This window comes from Lissotriton vulgaris, chromosome 5, assembly GCF_964263255.1.
Source record: "Lissotriton vulgaris chromosome 5, aLisVul1.2, whole genome shotgun sequence".
NCBI classification, from domain to species: Eukaryota; Metazoa; Chordata; class Amphibia; order Caudata; family Salamandridae; genus Lissotriton; species Lissotriton vulgaris.
In genome coordinates this window covers 497,622,070-497,649,657 of record NC_141693.1, presented here as the reverse complement: position 1 = coordinate 497,649,657, position 27,588 = coordinate 497,622,070, and the positions used below count along the sequence as shown (strand labels likewise).

General features: G+C 41.9%; 1 protein-coding gene across 1 annotated transcript in view; it reads right to left on the bottom strand.

Moving 5' to 3' along the window:
* Positions 1–27,588, bottom strand: part of PCDH15 (protocadherin related 15) — a 2,701,201-nt gene that overhangs the window by 1,414,969 nt on the left and 1,258,644 nt on the right. The window contains exon 10 of the mRNA XM_086921939.1: positions 10,465–10,577. Within this exon, the coding sequence (XP_086778065.1) occupies positions 10,465–10,577 (113 nt within the window). The remainder of the gene's footprint in view (positions 1–10,464; positions 10,578–27,588) is intronic.

Sequence of the window (27,588 nt, the reverse complement as noted above, 5' to 3'; positions counted from 1 at the left end):
AGCCTCTATGCGGGAAGTTTACGGGTGGGTTGGTGAAAATTAAAGTAAAATGGTCAAAGGATATTAGGCCAGTTGAAGACCCCAGTTTTGTGCAGGGAGCTCTCTTTCCATCGTATCAACCCTCGGTTGCCAAAGCGGTTGATACTGCTCCTCTGTCAGACCATCTAGGCTGTGCCACTCACCTTCATCCAACCGCATTACACTGATATTGCCTGGATGGCTTTTGGTCATGTAGTGATCGTTGGTGCCCGAGACCAATGCTGCCTATCCCGATGAGGCCCAGGGAGGCGAGAGGTCTCCCACTAACTCCAAGCACAATCAGCGAGCTGTGTCTCCAGCATCTGTGCCAGCAGAGGGAGACATAAGGATCAGATTGCCATTGGTCTATGATGCTGAGACACATACACTCATGTACCGAGTAGAAAGGCACCCAACAACTCAAGAAGGTGACGACCATACAGGGAGTCACCACCATTCCAGAAATAACTGCAATTGCTGTGATATCTGCCAAAATGTTAGCGTTCCACCCTGTGTTGCTGGAGTTGAATAGAGAAGGCACCATCTTGTTCCTTGGAATGACTCCACTCCAATAGCCTGCTCATCCTCCATTTTAACTCCCAGATATGCTGCCAGGACTAATCTCACTGGCTTACGTTAGTTGGGGATATGAATGCTTGGCTGAGAATTTGGAAAAACAATGAAACTGCATTACAATGGATAGGCCTGTGGGAGAAAGGTTTTATGATGTTAAGATGGGCTGCACGTATAAAACAAATATGTATTCTAAGTGTTAATTTTTCAATTGTAACACCTATTATGACACCAATATTATAAACATTGTGCCTTATGTGCATTTAGCCAGTAGTTGATTTAATTTGAAACATAATGTGCGACTATAAAAGGAAGCAATATTTCAAAGCCACTTCTAAATTACAGTACAATCAAATATGGATTTGTAGAAACCATCACAATCATAACCTTTGTTAACTTTCTGGTTTTAATGAAATGCCATGCTGTTTGAAATTGCATAATTAGTCCAGAAAGGTTGCCTGCTGGAATATGTAATATTCTAATTAATTATTCTAATTGTATTAGTCAAGTGATTTCTTGATTTGCAAAGATGAGACTTAACCTCTGATTTGCAGAGCCCCTGCTGGGAAGTGCTTAACACCATTCTTGAAATGGATCAGCAATAATTATAGATGCCCAAATAATTCATGTTGTTTCGATCTCCACAAGTTGATAAATGTGCATAATAGTTACATGACGAGAAAGGTATGGTACTCGATTCAAAAATGCATTTTAAACAATATTGGCAATTGTGTTGTCTGTGAGCTGAGAGTTTTGTGTCACCTTCCTTTGCTAGAGTAAGTGCTACTCTGTTCACCCTTTGACTCAACCTCTAGGTCATAATTGACTTCAACAGAGGTTCTCATATTTTATTACAGGTTGCAGAAAGAATTGATGGAATGGTTTGAGAGACCTGCTTTAAAGACCTGCACAAAATCTGTTTTGTCAATTCAATTCTTAGATTTCATGGATTATACTAAGTATCAATTACTCGCAATATCATTGAAATTGTTTGTTGTGACAAACAAAGCAATTCTTACCCATCAAAACATCACAGTAAAGATGTCTGCTAATATTGAACGTTTTTGAACTATGGATTTCTTTTCATGAGATGGTCTCATTTTTAGAAGTACTGCATTTGTTTAGTGACATAGTTCCCCACTTTTGCTTGGCATTGTTTAATCTATATACTCAGTGACCCCAGAAAAAGGTTCACTTCCACTCCTACATGAGTTGTGATTCTTGTTCAGGAAGCAACGTTTTTAAATAGAGGTTGTCTGAGTTGAGTAAGTGTCTAATTTCTGTTGCCAGTTATTCCCATAGTTGAATTGCTCCAAAATGAATAAATGTTGATCATTCATATATTTATTGGTTTTGTTAAATTCCAATATGAACGCTCAGGCCATAATTCAAATTTCTCCGTTAGACCCGATATCCTTGTCGTGGTAATCCTCCATCCCTTTTGCCATCACTCCTCTTGTTTTGCTGAATTTGTTTTTGTTGACATTAGAACTTTGCTAAACAGTGCTAAATTGGCTGTGCTGTTTCCTTCAATCATGGTAAAATTGGCCTACACCTAATTGGCACATTTAACTTACTTGTGAGTCCCTAGTAAATGGCACTATATATATTCAGGGCTTGTAAATTGAATGCTATTAATGGGCATGAAGCTCTCAGTGTGCAACCCACCCAAGTAGCCTACTCATAAATGTCTCAGGCCTTGTACTGAAGCCTGGTGTGCAGGCTTAAACTGTGATTTCGACTGGGCCAAAGAAACCTATTGAATCAACACAAACAAATCCTTGGGTCTACAATTATAGCGCAAGCATGCACAGTGACAGACCAGAATCTCACACCATCTAACTGTGGGAGAAATCCCTTTCAGGACGAAAACCCTCCCCTACCAGAGGTGGCATGCTTCATCATCTGGGTTTCTCCTCTTGGAGGGAAAGCCTAGTCCCACCTATGGCTACAACTTATTCTCTGAGAGGAAGGAGCTCAGGGATGTTTTTGGTATTCCTACCCTATCGAGGATATACTAAATCCAACAGATGCTGGGAGAATAATGGTAAGGGTGCAGCGCAACAGAAATATATCGAACTGTGAAGGTGGTGAAGTTAAAACTGCCTAGTGGGAACAAAAGGACATTTAATAACTTGCTTCTACTGACAGGATTAAAAGACAGTGCAAAAGCAGTATGGATTTAAACTGCTTAGTGTTAGACAAAGAGGTCTACATGTTTCAGCCAAGTCAACCCAAGAGGTGACAAGGCTTTCGTCAGGACCTGAGAAATTGCTGCTGCCAACGAAAAAAAATAAAAAGTGATAAGCGCTCTGATATCAAACCAGTAATCTTTTCTTTCTCATTTTTCCAGATTAACTGGTTGTACCTAATAGAAGTGAGACACAAAAAAACAGGGGAAAAAAGGACAAACATATCAGTCAGTGCATTCTCACAGTGTACTTGGTCACATGACTGTGAATGGCTCTACTGTTGGTTTTTGTGTATTCCTTCTCGACAGCAACACATAGGGGGCTTAGGAGTGGGCAGATTGCCTCATACTGGCTGGATTACTGGAAGGAGCTACACACAACCCAACCTGCACTTCAAAAGACACTGCCTCATACACACACAAAGGATCTGACCCCAGTCGTGCACTGTCTATTCTCAACCCAGACTTCTTTTAGCCTTGACAGGAGAAGGGAAAAACCTTCCAGACCCAGATGTAGGGTGAGTGTAGTATAGGAATTCTTACCACTACTTCAAAGATAGGCACCAGGCATAAACATTGAACCTCCAGAGTCACTCATCAGTACACTCCTGAACCTGTAGACTTTACAGAAAAAGGACAGCCTTGCACCCAGAAAAATGCACTGCTTCTACCCTGCCCTGCTGTTGAGGACAGCTTTGCTCTCTGAGAAGGAAACATGGACCTTCTCCCTTTATCCCAAGCTAACCTGAGTGACTCTAAGGGTCAGTTGGCTGACCTCTTGTCTGAGCTACAGGGACAAAACAAACCACGGCTGTCTCCCAGCAACTGCCCAGGTGATCTGCTACACTAAACTTGCCTGGACCTACAACTGGACCAGCTCGAGCCATGTTGGCTTCTGCTGCAGTGAGTTCCTGATCCCCAAGAGGTGCCTTCTCAGGTTTAACCAAAATAATTATTTTTAGTTTAAAGGACTCAAGTATGTTTCGTCAGGGGGTAGTGGCACCTTGTGAGTGTGCTCATGAATCCCTCACCCACCAACCTAGTTGGTGGCATGCTTCATCATCGGGCCCACCCAGTGACACCTAGCGTGTCCCGGGTGTGCTTCGACGCCTGATTACAGCGGAGCAGGTATATCGCTGAGTGTGCGGTGAAGAGTGTTATGAAATGTGGGTTAAAACGGCTTGGCGGGGGTCCCAGTACCCGAAGGTGAATTAGACTTTAATACCTGGGCCACCGTCAGCGGTTAAAAATAAGTCTGTGGGATGTTAGAGGCGAGTTACGACCTCCTACATCCTTGCCACTACCCCCTGACGAAACATACTTGAGTACTTTAAACTAAAAATAATTATTTTGGTTAAACCCCCTCTTACTTAGCTAGTCTCCTTTTGATTAACCTTATATAAACTCGGGGATTTGGACTAGCTATCTGGTCCTCTCTCTCCCTCTTGATACACAAAAGTATTGGGCTCTACCTGATTACAACCGGAACCCTTTGCAGTGAGACTCTGCTGCCTGTGATAACCTCCAATGCGAAGTTCCAGTGAACCCGACTCTTCGTACTACATCAACCTCCAGCGGTGTCCAGCAAAGCATGGCTCTTATTTTGTGCTACAGGAACAACAGCCTGTGGTGACTGCCAACACAAAGCTCAAGCAATGACCATCTACCATACCTGATGGGATCTTTACACTACAGCGGCAACCATTCACGATGCCAGGTCAGCTATTCATGCTACAGCAATGACCATCGAAAGAGATCTGCCTGTTTATTATGCCCTCCTCCATCACGCCAAAATTTGAAAAAGTAACTTTTTCAGTAGATCTAACCTGGTCCCTGTATCCTGCCCGAAGTCCATTTCTGTTAGTCTGAATTTGCGACTTATGACCAGAAAATCAGGAGTGGGACTTTGTGCTTTTAGTTGCTATAGCTATGTAAAAGTTTAAAATGTAACAACTCTAGTTCTCTTGATTGGAATGTTGTCATTCTTGCATCATTTTATTTAATAGAATGTATTCTATTTTGCAAAAATAATTATTTTTTTCTTGTGTGGTGTTTTTACATAATTACTGTTTTTGTGCTGCATAGAAACGTTGTCTCTAGTTAATTTAGTGACATTTTGTGGTTCACCCTGACATGGATTGTGGTTGTTTTTTGAGTAGAGCTTCCACCCCTCTAAACCAATAACCCTATTTTGAATGGTATCCATTTATAATACATTGAATTATGTAATCCCTGTTTAAGCAACATTCTCTAATTTCTTTATAATTGGCAAATTGTTACGCACTGAGTCGCCAATTATAAAAAAAAGGATGTCGGAATTCAACTGTAATAGCTTATTACAATCAAATTCTGACATCACAATGCCTTCTACCAGAACAAGCAACTGAGGTGAAAGGTTGGTCAGGTCACAGAGCATAATTGAAGCAGCTGTTCAAAGCAACAAACAGAACCCTACTTTTCTTTCCTCTGATCTATTGTAATAGCTTATAATAACATGCAGAAATAATTAGTTTAGTATTTGCACTCCTTAGGTAGAGAAAAGCTAGAATATTTCTGCATGTTTCTACACATTCTGAGTTACTGAAGCTTTTTTTAAAACTAACTGACTTTTTAACTGTTCCGAATATCTGCTTGCAAAAAATATCTAACACGATTTTGATGTTTTAATTTTGCGCTAGAGGTTTTATTAGGTCAAATCCTATTGGACAGCACAGCAGTCTGGTTTGCTAATGACATATTGGTGACATTAGAAAGCTTCCCCGGGAATCCATTCTGCCAGTTGCTTACCATTGCCTTTGACTTTGTAACTCACAAGCGCATGCTTTCTATTTGCTGGTTCTATTTGCTTTAAGCGGCCATCTTGAGTTTGTTTCTTCTGTTGCCTAACCCCTATTTACTGTATTCTTCCTTCAGTACTGGATTTCTGCAAACAGGCTTTTATATCTTATTCTTATCTTGTCACGTTTACAGTGCTTTCAAAGACAAAGGTCAATTGTCAGGCTGTTTATTTGATCTTGGCCTAGACTTTGTCTCTGTCTTCCTGGGATCTTGATGTTCACTTTTCTTTCTCTGACTTCAAAGTGAGAGAATGTATGTGACAATCATGTTGGCTAGTGGGTTGTGCTTGAGGAAAGCTGTGTGATGTTAGTTTATGTATCAGAATTAGAAGTACATTTGTAGGTAAATTTGAAGTGTGGTAGAAACAATTATTGTATTATTATCAATACAAATATCAATACACTAGGTGGTAAAACTTTCATTCATTATAATTTGTGTGCTATATAGTTTTATCAGTAATGTTGTATGTCTGCGCAAAAGTAATGCTAAATGTAATGTACTGTGTGCTACCACGCCTTGCAAACTTCACTTTAACCAACTCTGCTCTGCATCACTCCACATTGAAACACTGCATTCTACTCTGCACCACTCCACACCACTTGACTCCACGCCTCTCTACTCTACACCACTCTACTCTATGCCAATGCACTCCACCCCAAACTGCACTACTATGTACCACAGTCCTCTTCAACCACTGCACTCTAGACCAATCCACACTGCACCACTCCACTCTATGCCAATCTACACTGCACTCTATTCCACATGCAATAAGCTCTACTCTGTCCCACTCCTATCTATGCCAATGCACTCTATGCTAATCCACTCTGCACCACTCCAATCTACTCTGCAGTCTACACTACTGTGATCTACCATGCACTACTCCACTCTTCTCTGTAACAATCCACTCTACGCCACTGCACTTGGTGCTACTGCACTCAGTACCACTCCATTCAGCGCTACTCCACTCTACTCTGAGCCAATCCACTCTACTCTGTGGCATGCACTTTACTCTGCAACACCACACTCTACTCCACTTTACTCAAAACAAATTAACTCTATGCCACCGTATTTTATGCCAATCTTCTCTGCAACACAGAATTCTACACCACTATACTCTACTCTGCAACACTATACACCACTGCGCTCTGCACCATTGCACTCTGGATCACTGCAATCCACTCTACGCTGAACTACTGTACTCTATGCCACTGCTATCCTTGTCTCTCTATTCTGCACTAGTTTATGCCACTGCACTCCATGCCTCTCTACTATACACCACTACACTCCATGGCAGTCTACTCTGCAACACTGCACTCTCTGCTACTGACGTCTATGCCATTGCACTCTATGTTACTGCACTCCCCTCTACTCTATGATAATGCACTCTATACAACTACACTTTATGCCACTCCACTCTTCAACACTCAGCTCCACACTACAGCAGTCTACCCTACACCACTGCACTGTACTCTGCACCACTCAGTTGAACGCTACATAACAACACTGCTCTCAACACTTCGCTATCCACCACTGAACTCCACACCACTCTTCTCGGCACCACTGCAATCTATGCCACTGCACTAATCTACTCTGCACCACTCTTCTACACTCTAATGTAAATGTAAATGTACAGGAATTTATATAGCGCAAATCACCGAGCGGTTTCTAAGCGCTTGCTTAGGGAACCCGTCCCGGTATTCCCCTGTGAGATAACCCCGGCAGGGTATCCGCAAGGTTAAAGCCAGGCATCCCGCCGCGAGGGGCCATTGTGGAGATTAAGCAAGCTATTGGCCAGAGTCGCAGAGTGTGAACCAGTGAATTGAGTAGGCACCGGAGCGAGAATTGTCAAGCCCATGGACATTTTAGGACTCAAGACCCCGTTGAGCCAGGAATTGAACCGTGGTCCCGGGCTGACCTCTGCTTCCAGGTCTTCCTCCTCTAACCAGTGAGCCACACTTCTCCACACTCCTCTATGCCAATGCACTGTATGCCATTACACTCTATGCCACTGTATTCTGCATTGTTCCACTCTATGCCACTGCACTCTATGCCAATCCACTCTAAGACACTCTAATCTATTCTACAATACTCCACTCTCCAACATGCACTCTACTACACTGCACTGCACTGTATGATACTGCACTCCACAATACTGCACTCTACTCTGAAACAATCCACTCTACACCATGGCACTCTTTTCCACTCTGCACTGTTTCACTCTATGCCATGCCACTCTATAACACTGTAATCTACCTTGCGGCACTTCACTCCACACCACTCAATTCTATGCCATGCACTCTATGCCACTGCACTCTACGACAATGCGCTCTATACCACTAAAACACTCAATGCTACTGCACTCTACATCAATCTACTTTTCACAACGGCTTCGAAGGTCACTATGTTCTACACTGCAACGTTCTACTCCATGCTACTGCACTCTATGTCACTCTATGCTAAACCATTTTACTCCATGTCACTTTACTCTGCATCACTCTATGCTAGTGCATTCTACTCTATTGCACTGTAAGCCACTCTACTCTACACCACTGCTCTCCACAACACTATACTCTACAACACTGAACTCTCTGCCACTGAACTCTACTGCATTCTACTCAGCCCCACTTTAATCTATGCCACTCTGCTCTGCACTCCTCTACTCTATGCCACTCTACTGAACTCTATGCCGATGCACTCTATGCCACTCTACCATGCACCACTGCACTCTATACCACTCCAGTCAAGACAACTCCACTCTACTCGTCACCACTCCAATCAACTCCACTCTAGGCCACTACTCTGCAGCACTGTACTCTATGCCACAGCACTCTACTCTACACCACTACACTCTATGCCAATTCACTCTCCTCTGTACCACTCAACTCCACTCTGTGCCACTCCACACTACACCACTGCACTATATGCTGCTCTACTCTACACCACTCTACTCTACACCACTGCACTCTACCTGCAACACTCAACTCCATGCCACTTCACCCTACTTAGAAACATCTACTCTACCCCACTGCACTCTACCCCACTATAATCCACCCTTTGCCACTCTAGTCTATAACCACTGCAGTCTATACCACTGCCCTCTACACCACTCTACTCAAAACCACTGCACTCTATGCCATTGCATTCAACACCACTTCACTCAAAACCAATGCATACTATTCCACGGCACTGTATGCCAACTACTTTGAACCACTGCATTCTATGGTACTATACTCTACTCCGCCATACTCTTCACCAAGGCACTCTATGCCACTGCATGTTACGCCTCTCTATTCTGCTCTTCACCCACTCTAATCTATGCACTGCTCTCCGCACCACTCTGCTCTGCACTTTTCAACTCTGCAGCGGCAGTTACTGCCACTGAACTGAATGTCACTCTACTCTGCCCAACTGCACTCTACACCACTGCTGATATGCCACTGCATGCTACGCCACTGCACTCTATGCCATTCAACACCATTGCACTATAAGTCACTGCACTCTATGCCACTCTATTCTTATCTGCACCACGGTACTCTACACCACTCTGCACTACTGCTATATATGCCGCTGCATGCTACACCACTATGTTCTGCTCAGCACCACTGTACTCAATATTACTCTACTCAGCTGAACTGCACTCTACATCACTGCATGATATGCCACTTCATGCTACACCACTGCACTTCACACCTTTGTACACCATTGCACTATAAGTCAATGCACTCTATGCGACTCTATTCCACTCTGCACCGCTGCAGTGTATGTCATTGCTCTCTACACCACTCTACTCTGCGACACTCTACTCTTTATGCCACTCTACTCAACAGCACAATACTCTATACCAAGATACTCTGAAAGGCTGCATTCTCCACCACTGAACTCAATGTCACTCTACAACATGGCACTCTACCTCATTGCATTCTTCGCCACTCTTTTCTACTCTGCACCACTGTACTCTACACCACTGCTCTCTGCATCACTCTTTTTCAACCACTCTAATTTGTGCGACCGTGCTCTGCACAAGTCTAATCTATGCCACTGCACTCTATGCCACTGCAATCCATGCTATTGCACTTTACTCCACACTACTCAACTCAACGCCACTCTACTGCACTCTGTGCCTAAGCACTCTATGCCACTACACTCAGCATCACTTATGCCTTTCTAAACTATTCTGCACCACTGCACTCCATTCCACTGCCCTATACACCACTCTGCTCTTTGGCACTGAACTCTACTCCACTGTACTCTACATCATTGGACTCTACGCCAATGCACTTGACACCTCTTTACTCAAAACCAATGCCCTTAATGCCACTGCACTCCATTCCAATGTATTCTGAACCACTGTACTTTATGCCACTTCACTTTAGGCCACTCTACTCCTCTATATGACCCTATGGTCAATTATACTTGGCTCTATGATTTAGGAGGATTTTTTCAGAACACAGTGCATGGTAGAGTTGCAATTTATATTTAATGTAGTATAGACAGACAGACAGACAGACAGACAGACAGACAGACAGACAGACAGACAGACAGACAGACAGACAGATAGATAGATAGATAGATAGATTGATAGATAGATAGATAGATAGATAGATAGATAGATAGATAGATAGATAGATAGATAGATAGATAGATAGATAGATAGATAGATAGATCTTTATTGCCTTTATACTGCCCATTTATCCATCAGTTTTTCTGTCCTTACAACGTTTTCATTTAAAACTACTGTACATCTGTTGGACAATGGCAGAAACATGATTGGACAATCTTTTTTTCGCAATAATATAAAACATTGGTTGATAATAAGATGGAAATGTAAACATAATTCAACGAACCTTAATAACCAAATCGAATTTCTGATGCAAATCTCTGCTTATTGGTTTTAGAAGAGTGACTACCGCCGTGGTCTGATTCATACGGAAATAGTCATTGTAATCCTCGGGGATTCCTGTGAATATAAAATAGGAAAACATAATTGAGAGGAAACAGTACAAAGTCATCCTTGAATAATGGTTATTTTACACGCTTTGGCCAAAATGCTGAATAAAACTACATTCTGTGACATGCCTATGAATTTCTATACCTCTAGATAATTTTATGTTCAATATCACATCGGCCAGCTGTTATAAAAAACCAAAAAGTTCTCGAGAATTTCAAATTAAACAAATTCTTAAACCTATAAAGATAGGATGACCGACCCTTCATTTAGCATGCAAAAAGCATATTCAGGGGCTGTGTACATGGCGTTGGTGTAATACTTCAGGAATAGAACTACAAGCAACAATGAACCAACGCTAATGTGAATTAACCAACAGTTTACAACATGCATGAAGGGAGAGTGGTTGGAAAATGATAATTTCACAAGTCCACAGTAGGTTCTGCAACTAATGTAAGTGCATTGAAGAAAATACATTTGTACATGAGGAATGCAGTGCCATACGTTTGGAATAGAGTCAGAATTATTGAGCAAAGCAGGCCAAATCACAAAGAAGATAATATATTCTGGAAGGTTTGCCCACATGGATACATGGCACTCACAAACTAAGTAGAATGTTGAATGTGGATTCTAGGAATTCTTTCACTATATACCATATTGTATTTTATTTCATTGCAGCATTTATACAACATCCACTACCATGATGTGGGGCACTGAAGCCTACATGGATAGCATGCTACTCCTTGTATTGCGTATGGCTAAAAGGATCTTGTCTTATTTTTGATCCTGTGTGGGGAGTGTTTCCATGTCATGCATGATGACCACCAAGGGGCAGACATCATGTAATGTGATACAGCACTTACCAGTGTGATGGATAAAAAAGTGTGAAAGTGACAGCGTGCTTTTAAAAAACATCCAACCATAAGCCAGATAAGCACAGTCATGATGGATTTCCTCTACATTCAGACATGCATACATTCTAATCCATAAACTGACAAAGGCAGAGCATGCATATGCATTCAGGAACCCAATAATGTATGCATACACAGATGCAAACCAGTGAGGTTGTTTAAAGTAGTTTCAGAATCAATCAATTCACTATGCAAGATGATATTATGTATTATCATAGGGAAAAACTTGTTTTTAGGTGGTGATTTCCAAATAAATGTGAAGATGGTGGCAAACATTACAACCACTACTCCACATCTGTATATATTTTTCTAAGTTTGCCAAAAAATCTAAAATATTTGTAAACCCAAGGGTACATCCACAGAGCTTATACAATATAGATATACACAATGTGGACTAAAACTTTTCTCCAACATTACCTAAACTTTGCTTTGTGGCAAATCCTCATGGGTGAACTTTGGACATTTGTAAACATTCACTTTTTTTCTTTTATGGAAACGTTTTTGATGACAAAGGCTCAATATTACGGGCAAAATATAATGGAAAATGCATTCTGCGCACCTTCTTATGTGTTCTGCACCACTTAAGCCTGCTTTATTCAGGTGGAGAACTTGAAGTTTACATAAGTGTTATAAATATTTCCGAGTATAGCCACAAAACTACGGCTTTGTTGGTGTTCACCTATTTGGCAGAGAATCCAACCTTTCCTCCACTGCACAACAGAGAAAAGGCACGCCGTGATAAGTCCCTGGGCATACATACTAACAAAGACCTTTATCCTAACAGGCAGTTCCTCCCTCTCCCCATGCACACCAAAACCAGGTCCCTCATCCTGCTTGGAAACCTGGGGCCTCATTTATGAAAAGTGACGCATCGCTGCGTGAAAACAGCGATGCGCCACTTTTCACTGCGCACTCCTTGCGACACCAATGATGCGTCATATTTAATGTATGACGCATCATGTCGCATGGACTTACAGATACGTCAGTATTTCTGACGCATCTGTAAGCGCAAAAGTGACGCATTGCTGGAGTGTGTCACAAAAGTGACGCAACTCCAGCAATGCGTCCTTTCACATGGGGAAAGCCCCATGTGAAAGGGCTTGCGTCAGTCTTACGCCTGCTGTGAGGCAGGCGCAAGATTTTGACGCAACAGCATCCTAAAAGTGACGCAGTGAAATCTCATAGATTTCACTGCGTCACTATTACGAGGCTTTTTGCGGGGGAACGCCCCCTCTGCATACATTATACCTGACGCAGGTATAATGTGGCGCAGGGGTTTAAAAAGTGACGCATCTACCTAGATGCGTCACTTTTTAAATATGGCGCAACAAGGTGTATTTTGTACGCCGCTGGTGCGTCACAAAAAGTGATGCACCGGCGGCGCAAAACTGACGCAAGGCTTCATAAATAAGGGCCCAGATATATTATCAAATCTGCGCGACTTGTACGAACATTAACAGTGCATTCTTGAACTCTCCCCCATCAAACACAGCACATGAATACATTCACACTACTGCGTCACCTCGCAAACTTGTCATCTGGCTATATGCAATTTTCTTTGCTGCCTCCCGGACAGATGCAGAGTGCGCAAGCTGGCATGGACAGCAGAACTGGCTATGGGGCCATCACCAGAACAGTGGCAATACTCCTGCAACCAGACTGAAAGACTCTCCCCTAATTATATGCTACGATTGATACACTTCAAATTCTTACATAGAATATACTGCATCCCAGTGGCCCTCCGCAAAATGGGTTTAATCGCGGATGCGAGGTGTAAGTGCTGCCCTGCACCTGATGCCACATTCTTACACCTGTTCTGGACATAGTCGAGGATAGCCAATTACTGGCAGGCAGTGTGCAAAATCATTAGCGCTATCACTTCTGATCACATTGCATCAGACCCGTTTACGTGTCTACTGGGTTATGTCAAAGAGATCCCTGATGATAGCTGCAGATTGGTGGCAATTGTGTTAGTGCTGGTCCGTAAACGTTAACTTTGACCAAAGATTGACTTGCGGACGCAGCACATTGCCAGACACGCCTGACTAAATAATGGAACTTAATCCCCCTGCGAGCTGACCACATGACATCTGGGCCACTCTGGTGACATGCCTCAGTCAATTAGATGATGCTGACAAATGCCCTAATCCCCCTGGGGAGGAACACCAAATCCTGCCACCCTGAGCAGTTGCGCAAATCAATATGGAATCATACTCATAAACCCTGTGTCCACGATGTTCTATCCAATAACCTCATGACCGCCTTGTAGATACCTATACGGATCGCTTTATGATTTGTCACTGCATACCCTTCTGTGCCATTGTTATTAATTTATACCGCTAAACCATTAATGCCAGAAGGTACTAATTGAATACTTATACTGTAATGTGCTTTAATTTCAATAAAAGTTTCTACAAGCAAAAAAAGAAACAAGCCATGGGGATGGGTTCTCCAGGGCCCAATAAGACTCAGGAAGGGTGGTACACAGCCCTCTCCCCTTTAATTTAAATAAGGCCCTGGAGGATGGGGCCCCCGGAGCCTAATGAGGCTAAGGGAGGGGGGAACGCATGGCACTCTTCCCTTTAAAAAAGGCCCTCTAGGTTAAGGTCCCCACAGCCAGGTCCTGTGCAGGCCATGCGCAGTGTGGAATTGGTTGCCTTTGGGGGGTTGGGCACAAGACCTGGCTGCAGGCCAGACCTTGTGGCCGAGCCCCCACTACGGCAGGGTTTTGGATTTATGTATCCTAATTAAATATTACTTTTTGTTAAAAATACCCCAGAAATTCACAGAAAAAAAAGGTAAAGTAAGGTTATAGTTAAGAGAATTTGTCAGTGACAACATTAAAGTTTGGAACTAAAAAAAAAACACGGAGATTTACCAGTAATACTTAGCAGAGCTAGCTATAACTTTAGCCCCTACCATACACTGCATGTGACCTCACATCTGAGATCACTCAAGACAAGTTCTATGACATCTTTTATGAAAGGATTGGAATCTGAAACGACACCATTGATGACATCATCCAATGAGTGTGTTAGTTTGTTTCATAGTGTACATAAAGGCGGCTAACTATCAAATTACATTTCTACCGAATTTTGTGCAGCCTATGCACAGCTAATTGGTATAAGTGTTTACAAAATACATGTGCTCCTAATGCCCCTTGTGTGTAGGTACAGTATTGAAGAGTAATTATGTGTGCAGATGACAGTTGACTTGTGTTCATTATATTCCACATACGTTTTTTGGTACTGCAGAAAGATTTCCAGCAGGGCAAAGATTTGACATATTAAGTAAACTACATATTAAGTATTGTATGCAGCCTTGCACTATTGGACAGATTTATCTCAGCATGACAATTTCTACTTAATATAGAGGACTGCATGCAGTAGGTACTAATCTATGTAAATGTGCTTGTTTTGCTTTAGAAGATGGGCTATCTGTAAAGTTTTCATCACAGTATGAAGGCTGCAGGTTATGTGATTTTTAGCATCCTCAGACCTTGGTTATTTTGAGCGAATAGATGCTCTTTGGACAGGTTTTTCACAGAGTGTTCACTGTGCTCTGTGCTGTATTTCGCATGTAAGTTTCATTGTCTGCAAAATTTATATTGGCTTGTCTAGACTGGAAGGGTTAAAAAGAGGTGCAAAGCAGTGTAGCTTCAAACTGCTAAGATGTAAAAATTGGTTGACATGTTTCAGCCTCCGGTTGCAGCTCATGTACCACCACGGGGTACCAACGGAGAGAGCAGTGCCCTCTTCCCTGGGTTGTTACCAGGTAGAGGTAGGTCTACTTATCCATCGGTTTGGATACTTTTCAGTAATACCGAACCTTACATTGGATTACTGGTTTTGTATCCCTATATTTACTATTTGCTATTATTGTTTTTCTAATTTTTTCACACAGCAGCAGCAGCTTTGTTTATTCTTTATGGTCCTGATGAAAGCCTGGATACTTTTAAAGATCAATCAGATAGGCTGAAATATGTTGACCGATTTTTACCTCTTAGCAGTTTGAATCTACCCTGCTTTGCACTGCTTTTTAACCCTGCCAGTCCGGACAAGCCAATAAAAAGTTATTTGTCCCCACTAAGTAGTTTAAGAATCACATTTTCCTTTTCACTCACATTTAGCGCTGTAGCCTCACGACACCTAGCGCTCACATATAGGATTTTAGCATCCTCAACAGCTTAGGACATTCTAAAAACATCCCAGAGCTCCTACCTCACAGTGAGGGAGTTGTAGCCATCAGTGGGACTAGGTTTTCCCACTGGGAGGAGATGCCCATATGATGAAGCATGCCACCTATGGTGGGTGAGGGCATTCATCCGGAAAGGGATTGTTCCCCTTTGGGGCTTTACTGAGAGACACAATTTCAACTTTTTTTGTCAAAAAACTGGTCACACTTCAGCATAGACCTGAGAAGTCTTGTGTTATGATTAGATGTATGCATAACCTGTTGTGCTAAGCACAATATTATCAGTAGCTACTGGTCTCTAACTGTAATGGTCTTGACAATGGCCCGATTGGCCTTGTGATGTATGTAATGTTATGACAAAAACCAGATTGGTAACGTGATTTATATAATCCCTGTAACGTCATGACAAGTTGCTGGTTGTGCAGTGTATATATGTGATAGGGTTCAAACGTGTTTTATGGATAATACAAAGGCTATTTTTTTATATACCCTTTTGTTTTGTGGTGTGCCTAGTGTGTTGCTGCTGCCTGAGCGTGTTGCACAAGCGCTTTACACATTGCCTCTGGTATAAGCCTGACTGCTCTACCCAGCTACCAAGGGGGTGAGCAGTGGTTATCTTCATTGTGTAACTCCTTTGCCCTGACTATAGTGGTGGTTTCTGTGTGGCTCAGAAGCATGCCCTAGCCAACCAGAAATCCCATTTCTGACAAGGACCTTAATAAATATAGTCAGATCCCCTCTGCAACCGTTTGGTGTGTGTTTGTAAGTCCAGTTTACTTATGCGTCTTCGTTGAAAAATAGTCATGGACTGGTGGGGCAAATGAAGTACTCATTTATTGGAAGTTCCATGGAAAATGGAGTATCTACTAAGAAATGTGGGATTTTTTGAGACGTGATTCTGCTGGCTTGGTTACATGGTGCGCAGGCCTGGTTGGTTTTTGCATCATTGTGCGTTATGCCATATATACCTGTGAAGTTAGTCATTTGCCCAATTAAGGTCTGATCTAAGATCACATTTCATTCTTCTGTGTTTTTTTATTTTAAGTTGGTCTTATATATGGGTATTGAATACATACAGTACTTGATAAATTACATAAATTAAAATAATCCATTCATTAAATACCTGTAGATATATGACTGTGCCTCAGAGGAATCAGGTGAGGCGATCGTCTCATACCAATCTTAGACCAGACGCAATAGAAATAGGTTTCAAGCTCAGGGATGTGTTGTGAGTACTGTTAACTGGGCAGTATAGAGGTTTTGTTGTTTAGTATGTATACTTAACAAACTGTTTAGCTCTGTTTATGCAGCACGGCAGTCATCAGAGTTCTATTTAAAACTCACAAGTATAAGAATTCTGCTTAAAAGCATATTTTCTAATAACGTGCCTCAGCTGAGAAGTACCCAAATGGGACACTCCTCATCAAAAACATGTATCAAGTTAAGGACTATGGTGGGTAAATCTACCACATTTGTGTGTGAAACTGACAAGGAAATAAAACTACATATCAAGGAAATTATTGCACTTACTTAGGGCCTCATTCGGATGGCGGACGGACCTGCGTCCGTCCGCCACCTCGAGGTGGAGGGACCGTCCTTAGCGGCAGTGGCGGTCCCTCCGGTGCAATTAGGATTTGACCGCCACCCTGGCGATCACATCCTGTATCTTTAACCTTGCGGCGGGTCCTGCTTGAAGCAGCACCTGCCACAAGGTTAAAAATGCATGTTTAACATTTACATGCACAAAGCAGCAGGCAGCGCGCGTTGCCTGCCGCTTTGTGCATGTAAATGCTGGGGGGTACCATCCGTACCCCCCATGTGCAACCCCCAAACCCCGACACCCTGGGGGCCCGCAACAGGCCCCCAAACACCAAAGACCACATGCTTTTCCATGGCGGAAAAGCCGCCGTGGAAAAGCATGTGACGGTGCACCTCCTAATTTGGCTGACGGTGTCTTGCAGACACCACCACCAAATGGCCCACCACACCCCGCGGATCACCGGCGGTTGGACCTGCCATCTGCCGCTGGTCCCACCGCAATCCCACCACCATCCTAATCTGGCGGTGGGTGTATTCTGTGGCCGGGGCGGTGAATCCGCATCCTCCGGGCCGGCGGTGGCTTCCACCGGCCCGGAGGATGCGGATTCACCGCCATCCTAATGAGGCCCCTAGTTAGATTCAGATCCCGGCATGTCCCCCTAAATCTCCCTCATCCATTCTGGATGATGGATGTACTGTGAATTCTCGAGGCTTTTAAAGCGGGGATTTAATCACCAATCACAGTTAATTGTTTGCAGGTGCATGTTGGAGCATTTGGATTAGGGCAAGTCGTTTTTAGAAAAAGATCTAATTGTGCGCTCCTTGATATTTCTATGTGTCATTGTGATCACATTAATAGACATAGAATTGATGTGCTTTTGAGGTGTTGGTACTTGTTTGCATATATGGTAATTTGGTAAAAGTCAATAAATAAAATAAAATAAAATTACAACATATAAAATTTATGGGCCACTGGTATTAATTTATCATGTCGCTAAATCGCGCTTTTGACCTCCAATGAAGTACTACAGTCAGAAAAGTGATATGGTGTAGATAGGTTCATGTTTAAACCTGATAGGGATACCTAAATTATTAGAGAATATGTACATTAGGACCGTAACTATCCGCATATTTGCAGGTGGTCATTGAACTTTACCGTATGTAAGGGTGTGGTGGCGACCAGTGTTATATCCGATGGGTGCGGCATGTGGCCAGGCCCTCCTGTGAGGTGAGAAAAGTAAAACCTGTTTAGGTTATTAGTATGGCTGTACTCACAAATGTCATAATGTAAAATTACAGCATGAGGAGCTAGCTGGCAATTCATGTTGTGTGGCAATGCCGTTAACGAAAACTCTTGGATGGGATGGGCATGCCTCTCTTGGATGGTCCTCGAAGTGAGGTTCCTGTCCACAAATCTATCTACATGCCTCCTATAATTTTAGGGACATGAAATTAAATGTATGTATTATTGCCATGAGTGTGTTCCGATATCAATTTTTGACTATCCGCTTGTTTTGAATGGTCATTACACTTCACAGGGTGAACTTTGTGGTGTCTACCTGAGAATTATCGAATGGGTATGCCTGGTTCTAATGCCCCCTTTTTTTTGGTTGTATTCATAGCACATTTCAATACAACCTATCTAGGTGGTGTGTTTTTTAGGTCGGTCACGGTATTGACTGTGGTATGTGGTGTTGTTTTAGTTGACATGTGTCTAGTGACTCATAATTTCATTTTATCAGCCTTTGGTGTTTGTTATATATGATTATTGCCAGGTGCAGATCTGTCCTCTTCATGTAGGCATCTAAATGATTAAGTGCCAGCCATGGAATGTTGTCATTCAGGCCTTTGTTAAAAGTTTTGAGCCAGGAGATCTAGTGTTATTTCATTCGATAAAGGGTTTTCTCTGCATTTGTGTCAATGTGGTCAGTCAATATCATGACTAATCTCAAGAATACATCACCCAGAGATGCTCCGAGACTGGGCCAACAACTCTAAGAACTGCTCTATGACTATGATGTGCATTCTGGGCGCACAAGTTATAGTTAGCTGAACTAGCTATAACGGAGGAATTTCAATGGTTTTGTATGAGTGAAATGTCCAGCTAACTATAACATGTGTGAAGCCTATGGCTTTTTCAGTGAATTGCTAAGGTTTTTTTAATGCAAATTCCTAACTATAACGTGGCTGAAACCTATGTTTTTTTTCAGTGAATTTCTAAGGTTTTTAAAATGCCAATTCGTAACTATAACGTGGCTGAAACCTATGTTTTTTCTGTGAATTTCAAAGGTTTTGTAAATGATAATTTTTAAATGTATTAATTGTTATATTTTTTATACTGATTTACTACATTGTTTTAAAGTATCTATTTTGAGATATTTTATTTTTTAAATTACATTACATATTTTTAATATAAATTGATTTTTTGTTTAAAAAAATATTGAAACTGTAATATTTTTTTTAATTTATATATGTTTTAATGTATATATATATATTTTATATAGCAGGCAATGATATCCTATGGAAGGAAATTCAAGTTACTGGTAAGTACGGTTAAAAGTACTTATCAGGATCAGTACTGGGCTGAAAGATGCAGCACTGGGGTCTCGACTGATAACAGGTGAGAAAATCGGAATTCGTAGTTTGACTAATTTTGGAGGAATATTTTAAAGTTCCAAAACTCCACACTAAGAAGAATTTCCAAGCCAAGTAAAATCAGTCAATGTTAGTCTAAGTATGGTTAGAATTACTTTTCAGGATCAGTAGTGGGCTGAAAGATGCAGAGCTGAGGTCTTTCCTGATAACAGGTGAGTAAATTGGAATTCGTAGTTCGGCTGATTTTAGAGGAATATTTTGCTCAATAGTGAAGGAAGGGGGCGGGGCCTGAGCCGACATGTGTGCAAACACGCCCTGTGGCGCGATTTAAGTTGGGGAATTCATTCCTCTTCAATCCAAAGGTCCCCTAGGGGCCAACTAGCCCGCCAGGTACCTCCAGTATGCGCCAGGGAACTGCATTGCAGAGAGGTGTTCAGAGGCCACGCCCCTTTTTACAACACTCTGCAACGCATCTCTGTGGCGCTTACTGGAGGTACCTGGTGGGCTAGTTGGCCCCTAGGGGACCTCTGGATTGAAGAGGAATTAATTCCCCAACTTAAACCGGGCCACAGGGCGTGTGTACACACACATCACCTCAAGCCCCGTCCCCTCCCTTCACCACTGTGCCAACGCTCCCCGTGACGCGTTCTAAGTTGGGGGATTAAGTCCCCTTGAATACTGGGGGTCCCTGGGGGCCAAGTAGCCCACCAGGAACCTCCAGTATGCACCAGGGGGCTGAGTTGCAGAGAGGTGTAATGATGTCACGCCCCTTTTTACACCTCTCTGCAACGCAGCCCCATGCGTTGCATTGTGCTATATCCGTTCTGCTCACAGGATCACAGCTGGGCTGGCAGAGCACCTTCAAACCCACTTCCTAGGGTCCAGAACTGGGGTACCACAACTTAGAGAGCAAGACACACAGCAAATCGAGTTCAGGTGCAGGGTTCAAGGTCGCTGGAGCCTTATCTTTCCCTGAAGCTCTGGTGATTAGGAGGCCAGCCAACTAGTCCTTGGTGTCACTCTAGTGGTCCTGGTATCAAGATTCAGGTCCATTCCTTCTTCCTCAGGCAGCTGTGCAGCAGGGCAGCAGTGCACAAGTGCATCAGGCCTACACAATAGAATTCTTTCTGGTAGAGCAGTCCTTCTGAGTCCTCCACTAGTCTAGAGGTGTACTGAAGAGTTGGGTCTGAGGGTCAATAATTTATACCTCATGCCTATATTGAAGTAGGAGAAGGTTCTGGAGGTTTCCGACCCCTGAGGTGTTTGGAATGTTCTGCTTCCCTTCCCTGACACCAGCTCAGCTCACAGAAGACTAGTGTCAAAAGAATTTGTGAGTTTGCTGGACAGAGTCTTTGTGATGTGCAATTGTGGTAGGTGGCATCTCCTCCCTTCCAATGTCAGAGATGGTCCATCCTGCCAGCTACTGTTCCACTTTATCTCACTGTGTAAAACCAATACACAGAGCCCAACTGTCAGCTGGACCTAGTCATGTGACCTAGGTTATGGCTGCAGATACCAAATGGTTGGGACAAGAAAATGGCAAATTTTTAAAAGTGGCATTTGCAGAAATGTGACTTGAAATCTGATTTTACCATTAAAGAGGGCTTTCAATTGTGATTCTTTAGACACCAAACTCAATATTCCTACTTGCTCCCAATTAAAATCTATCACTTATTAAATGTAATAAGTTAACCCGATGCTAACCTAAGGGGGAGGCAGGCCTTGCAGTAGGGAACCACGTATTTAGGATTTTTTCACTCCCAGGATATGTAAAAGTAAAAAGTACATGTCTAACTTTTAAATACCCTGGACCCCACCCAAAGGGCTATTTATGGCCTACCTTAGAGGTGACTTATGTTTATTAAAAAAGGAAGGTTTAGGCCTGACAAAAGGTTTATTTTGTGAGATAAAAATAGCAATCCAAAATTGGACACACAGGCTACAATGACAGGTCTGAGACATATTTAAAAGGTATAATTAAGTGCAGCAGGCCCACTAGTAGCATTTCATTTACAAGCCCTAGGTACATGTAGGACCGCTTTACTAAAGATTTTCAAGTAAATAAATGTGACAATTACGTGTTCGCTACTTTTACGCTGCATAAAAGAGAGAGCACCTGCATTTTACCACATACACACTTTAGCACTGGTTTGCAGTCCTTGGCTATGTTATGTTATGGTATGTTAGTGCTATTTGTATTGCGCACGGCTGCTCCAGCGAAGGAGAAAGACAAGATCAGCAAAAATGGAGGAGTGAGGCAAAGGGTGTGGGGAAAGACCAGCCTAAGGCTGTCAGGTCTAATATTTCCCTTCTGTTGTAATAAGACTTGGTTTAAGAGCATATCATCCACTTCACCCTTCAACTGGCCCCCTAATGCTCTTGGGCATACCATGTTGAAAGGGATGAAGACTACTATGTGCCGCTGACAAGAAATCTTGAGCTGCGTCTTTTAGAATAGTGCCCCTATTGCACCTGTCTAGGCTCTGGCCTCATTCTCACCTGAGAGCGGTGTGCTATCAATGGAATTATCCAGATACCTTCCCTAAACACACTATCTAGAGTGGCGCACACACACACTAAAGTAGGGCTCGACAGGAAACAGTTTCATATACAGTGCTATTTGTAATCTGAGTAACACACGCTCATTATTCTAACTGATACTAATATTAAGAAACTCTGTGACAGCAGGAGGCTGGTATGAACAGTGTAATTGCTGGTGGCATATTTGACTACATTGTAGCCAATGTTAGAAAAGAGTAATCCTAGTTACCATTTTTCCCAATTTCAGTGCCTTACGCTTGAAATCCCTGCTAACTTGTCATGCTTCTACTGAAGACTGTAAAATTCCTCATGGCTGCTCATGTGGGAGTAGGTGTAAATGTAATAATGCAGCATTAATTTAAGTCCAGAAATAAGTCAGACTGCAGGATTTTGAAAATAGATGGACAGTATTTAACAATGTGTGTGCAGAGTTTGTGCATTAAAAATGTGGCAAGGTAAAAGACATGCTTCCATTTATATTTACCTGGCTCAAAATGAAGGGGAAATAATCATAGCATTCATGTAAGTTGCAGATGCCAATGTTAGAAACCAAATATATTATTAGCTTCCAATGCAAGTATGGAAACCTCGTTCCTCTGTATATTTAAGGAATGAGTGAATGTATATACTATGTGATATTTCAGAGCACCAACCTAGCCAAAAGGAAACAGGAGCACTGTGCTGAGTTAAAAAAATAAATCAACAAGTTTTAGGAGAGGTAGCTGGGTTTTAAACGTTTAATGCATTGTGATGTAGTGTTTTTTAAAGAGGTGTATCTTAAACTCTTTCACAAATTAGAGCAGTGTTAGAGTGGTCCTGATGGGTCAGGGATGATGTTCAAGATCCTTGGTGCACAGATGGCAAAGGGTTTGTTACAAAGCATGTTTTGAAACTAAGAATATTTACTAGAAGATTGTGAGATAACAGAAATGTATTTCAAGCTAGTGTTGATAATTCCCTCATTATATATATTCCTCGAAATATCTCTGAGCATGTTATTATTTGAGAAGGCTTGTTGACCGAAGAAGGTGATTGCTCCCTGATCAGATATGCTGTGATTTACAGCTATAAGTTTAAATCTCAGCTTTCTATCCTTTAGAAGGTTGGTACATTGGATAACATTAAATTAGGTCATGTTAATGTCTGTTATTGACAGTCTAGAAGCATTCTGAATTACTATAAAATAAACGATGTATTGTTATTTGCATTTACCCCATCCATTACAGCATCCTCCCACTAATTGACGTATAACATGTTCACCATAGCCGTGTTATGTGTATTTTGGGATATTCGCTTTCTAGACATGAGAACAAATTAGTGAGATAGGGGCCAGAGTAGTAATTGCAAGATTAGAAATGAGAAAACACTATTGCTCATTTTATTATGAATAAAATTAGCATAATTGAATGTATTGTGCCTCATATATTTGCATTTGTGATACTTCAATTAAAGTATACCAGAATAAAATGTACTCAGATATGTTAGGAATATTAACGCTAATTACTAGCATAGAAAGGATAGTAATTTAATGTATGCTGTGGATTAGTTTATAACTTTAATTCTCAGAAATATTTACAAAACACTTACACTCATGGGATGATCTCATCAGTGACTTCATCAGTGATGTAATTTGAGATGTCATCAGCGATGTCACTAACCATGTCATGAGTGATGTAATATGTGAGGTCTTAAGCAGTGCATTGAAGGGGCGTAAGTTATAGTGAGCTCAGGTAACTATAACTGCTGCATTTCTATGGTTTTGTATGAGTAAAATCTGAGGCTAACTATAAAGTCTGTGTAAGCCTTGTTGTTTTTTAGTGATAATATATCAGTCAGTCAGAAAACTTTATTTCGGCTGTACAGCCACAAAAGCACAATACATATTAGATTCCATAAAATAAAATTGGTTATTACAAAAGTGATGAAGTCAAAAAAAGATATTCAAGACATCAATCATTTTATGCAAGATGATATAATGCATTCTTATTTTAATATTGACTATCACCAGCTATCTACCTGACCCACTAGAACTCACATACATAAATATCAAAGAAACACAGGTCACCTAAATGGAAGTTATAAAGCTGTTAAAAAGGATTAAAAAAATAACTTAAAAGGAAAACATTAAAATTAGTTTGCCATAGGAAGATATAATAACAATACAATTCACTAGGGGCCAAATGTAGGTAATCTCTATGTACCTATTCTTAAATACCAAATTTTACTTATTCGGTATTTAAGAATACGTTAATGGGATGTAGATAATTATTCAGTACATTATACCGAATCTGTAGGATTCGGGGATTAAGAATCGGTATTTACCGATTCGGTAATTCCCATTCATTCCCATTCATCCCATTCAACCTTTTTCTAAGGTTTTTGATATTTACCACCAACTTGTAGTTGGTTGATGGTAAATAACGAATCCTTAACTCAGAAAAGCACTAACTTGAGTGCTCCCTACATTACGGATTTGGTAATTTACAGAATCCGTATGTTAAGAATTCAGTAATTTACCGATTCCTTACGTTACCGATTTGGTAAAATACTGAACCCTACAATCATGCCACCTGCATTCCAAATGCCAAATACCGGTCGGTAACGGACGAAATTCGGTAATTTCGGCCGTTAACGACGGGTTTTTGGCGACCTACATCTAGCCCTAGATGTTGAGGTGTGAAAACACAGGACAATGTTGTTATTACCTCTGGTTACTCTCAAACTCATTCCTCTTTAGGCTGCCTCTACGTATACACCACATTGCAAGTAGAAATGTTGAGGTGGCGACTACAAATAATGGAAGTGTTGCATATTTGAGTAGCCTAAAAACCTCAACATGATTTCTGAGGCAACATTTTTTACAGAGTTGGAGGACCCACTTTGATCTAGACCTATTATAAGCAGGACAGAAAAGTATTACATGGAGTTCTGTTTGTTCAGACGCGGAGCAGCCAGGGCAATCTGCTTTGGTTGCACCCTTCCATTTGTTCGTAAATGCCCGAAGCAGAAGCGTACCGTGCCTGAATTGAAGATACAATTGTTTTGCCATGAATGGTTGGATGCTGTCCAAGGCCAATTCGAATTTGTACTGCTGTTTGACATCCAGAAACCTAGATGTCAGGCAGTATGAAGTCATACCTTGGGTCAACAAGGCAAGTTTATATTCCTTAAAGGCAAGTTAGGGGCATATTATCAAGCAGGGCATCAAAAATTAACGCCGTTTTAGCTGCAGAAAACTTCTTCTAAAGCGGCAATAATGGACTTGATAATATGAACTTGTGAATTCCAATAGAAACCCATGTTCTGGTGTGAACATGGTTTCTATTGGAATTCTCCAGGGCATATTATCACGCCCATTATCGCCGCTTTAGCTGCAGTTTTCTGCTAATAAAACGGCGATAATTTTAACGCCCGGCTTAATAATATGCCCCTAAATTACTTTTTAGGAATACTGGGACCAGTCTCTTCCGAAGTAAACCACATGTTTGCCCGCCCCAGTGACAAGCATACACTCCTAACATAAGAGAGCCATGGTAAGTTGACTGCTCCTAGTGTGGACATAACATCCCTCCGTTCCTCCTTATAGGTAGCTAACTCTGGCGTGCTCCATATGCGACGCCAAAAAAGGAGGGGAGGTGAGGCGATTGTATCAGCAATGGGGCCAATGCCCAAATCCATTCTGAGTGGTGTTAGTGGTGTACTTCTTGGGACTCCCAGCAGCTGCCTAATAGAAGTATTCTCTGTGACCGATAGAGTGTGTGTTGGGCAGTGTCCCCAAAGTTCAGCTCCATTTAAAGAGACGCCCCTTGCTTGGGTTTTGTACATTTCTGCCGGGGGGCCAACCACTTTTTGGGTGCAATTTTTATAAACTTTCAAGATACCACCTGTTAATTGTAATAATTCCAAATTGGCCTTCTTTGTTTTGGTCCCCAATCCATCTTGTCATTGAGTGTGATGCCTAGGTAGTGAAAAATTGGCACTCTCCCTAGGGACCTGCCCTCCATTTTAGGACAGGGGCAATTCGTGATTTTAGTGTGGAAGACTATATATATGGTTTTCTGGACATTTATTTCCAGATTCCTATTCCTGAAGACTGCACTAAACTCATCCAGTACACGCTGCATACCCATTGGTGATTTATACAGGAGCAGCATGCCATCAGCGAACATTAAGGTCGTTTTTTGCGGTTTGCTAACCTTGGTGAGTCTATATCCTACACTGCCAAGAGGGTTTTGATTAAGCCATTTAGAAAAAGGGAAAAGAGGGTTGGCACAAGCACGCATCCCTGCCTCACCCTTTTCTCCACTGGAAAAGGAGCAGTCAATTCACCTTTCTTGCCATATCTTACCCTCGCGTAAGTACCTTCGTGTAAGCGCTTGAAAAGTTGACAAGATAAATTGGCGCTCCCACGTCAAGGAGAAGACTCCATAGCTGGTCATGATGGACCATATCAAAGGCGGACTTAAGGTCCACAAAGGTTAGGTAAAGGCTACCCCCCTCCAGAATTACTGTTTTCCAATAGATTAATTGCAATCTACAAATCTGATCGTTGGTCGAGGTTTTGGACCTAAATCCTGCTTGTAATGGAGTTAAAACATTCGACTCATCCATCCATGATTGCAATTGCCCCAGGAGGACACGAGCAAATATCTTTTGGGAAACATCAATTAGGCTTATTGGCCTGTAATTCGCCGGATTAATTGGGGAGCCTTTTTTAAAACTTTTTAATAATTTCCGCACCAGCCCACGTCAGAGGGAGTGCCATTCCCTGAATAATGGCATTAAATATGATCTGCAAATAAGGGGCCCACACTACCTGTTAATTTCTGTACAGGTCACCTGGGATTCTATCCAGTCCCGGTGCCTTGTTAGGAAGTATTTTGCCCGACGCCCTAGTGACTTCCAATAATGTGCAGAGTGGTGGATCCAAATTTAGGGGAATTTGATCTGGGTCTAATAGCCCATGTTTTACAACTTCACCTAATGACTTAGAATATCAAACATTAAAATGTGATCTCCAAGCTTTTTCTGTCAGATTTGGTTCGGAACAACCAGTCTTAACTAGGTTCCAAGAGCCTCTCATATTTCTGGTGTCTAAAGCTTTCTTGATTGTATCCCACTTCTCTTTCTCCCAAGCTGCTTTAGCTCCATCTATGGTATATTTGTAGTGTAACCTGGCTGTTCTGGTACCTATAACGTCCTTGTTCTTAACCCAGAGTACCAGTGCACGTTTGGCTTCCCTA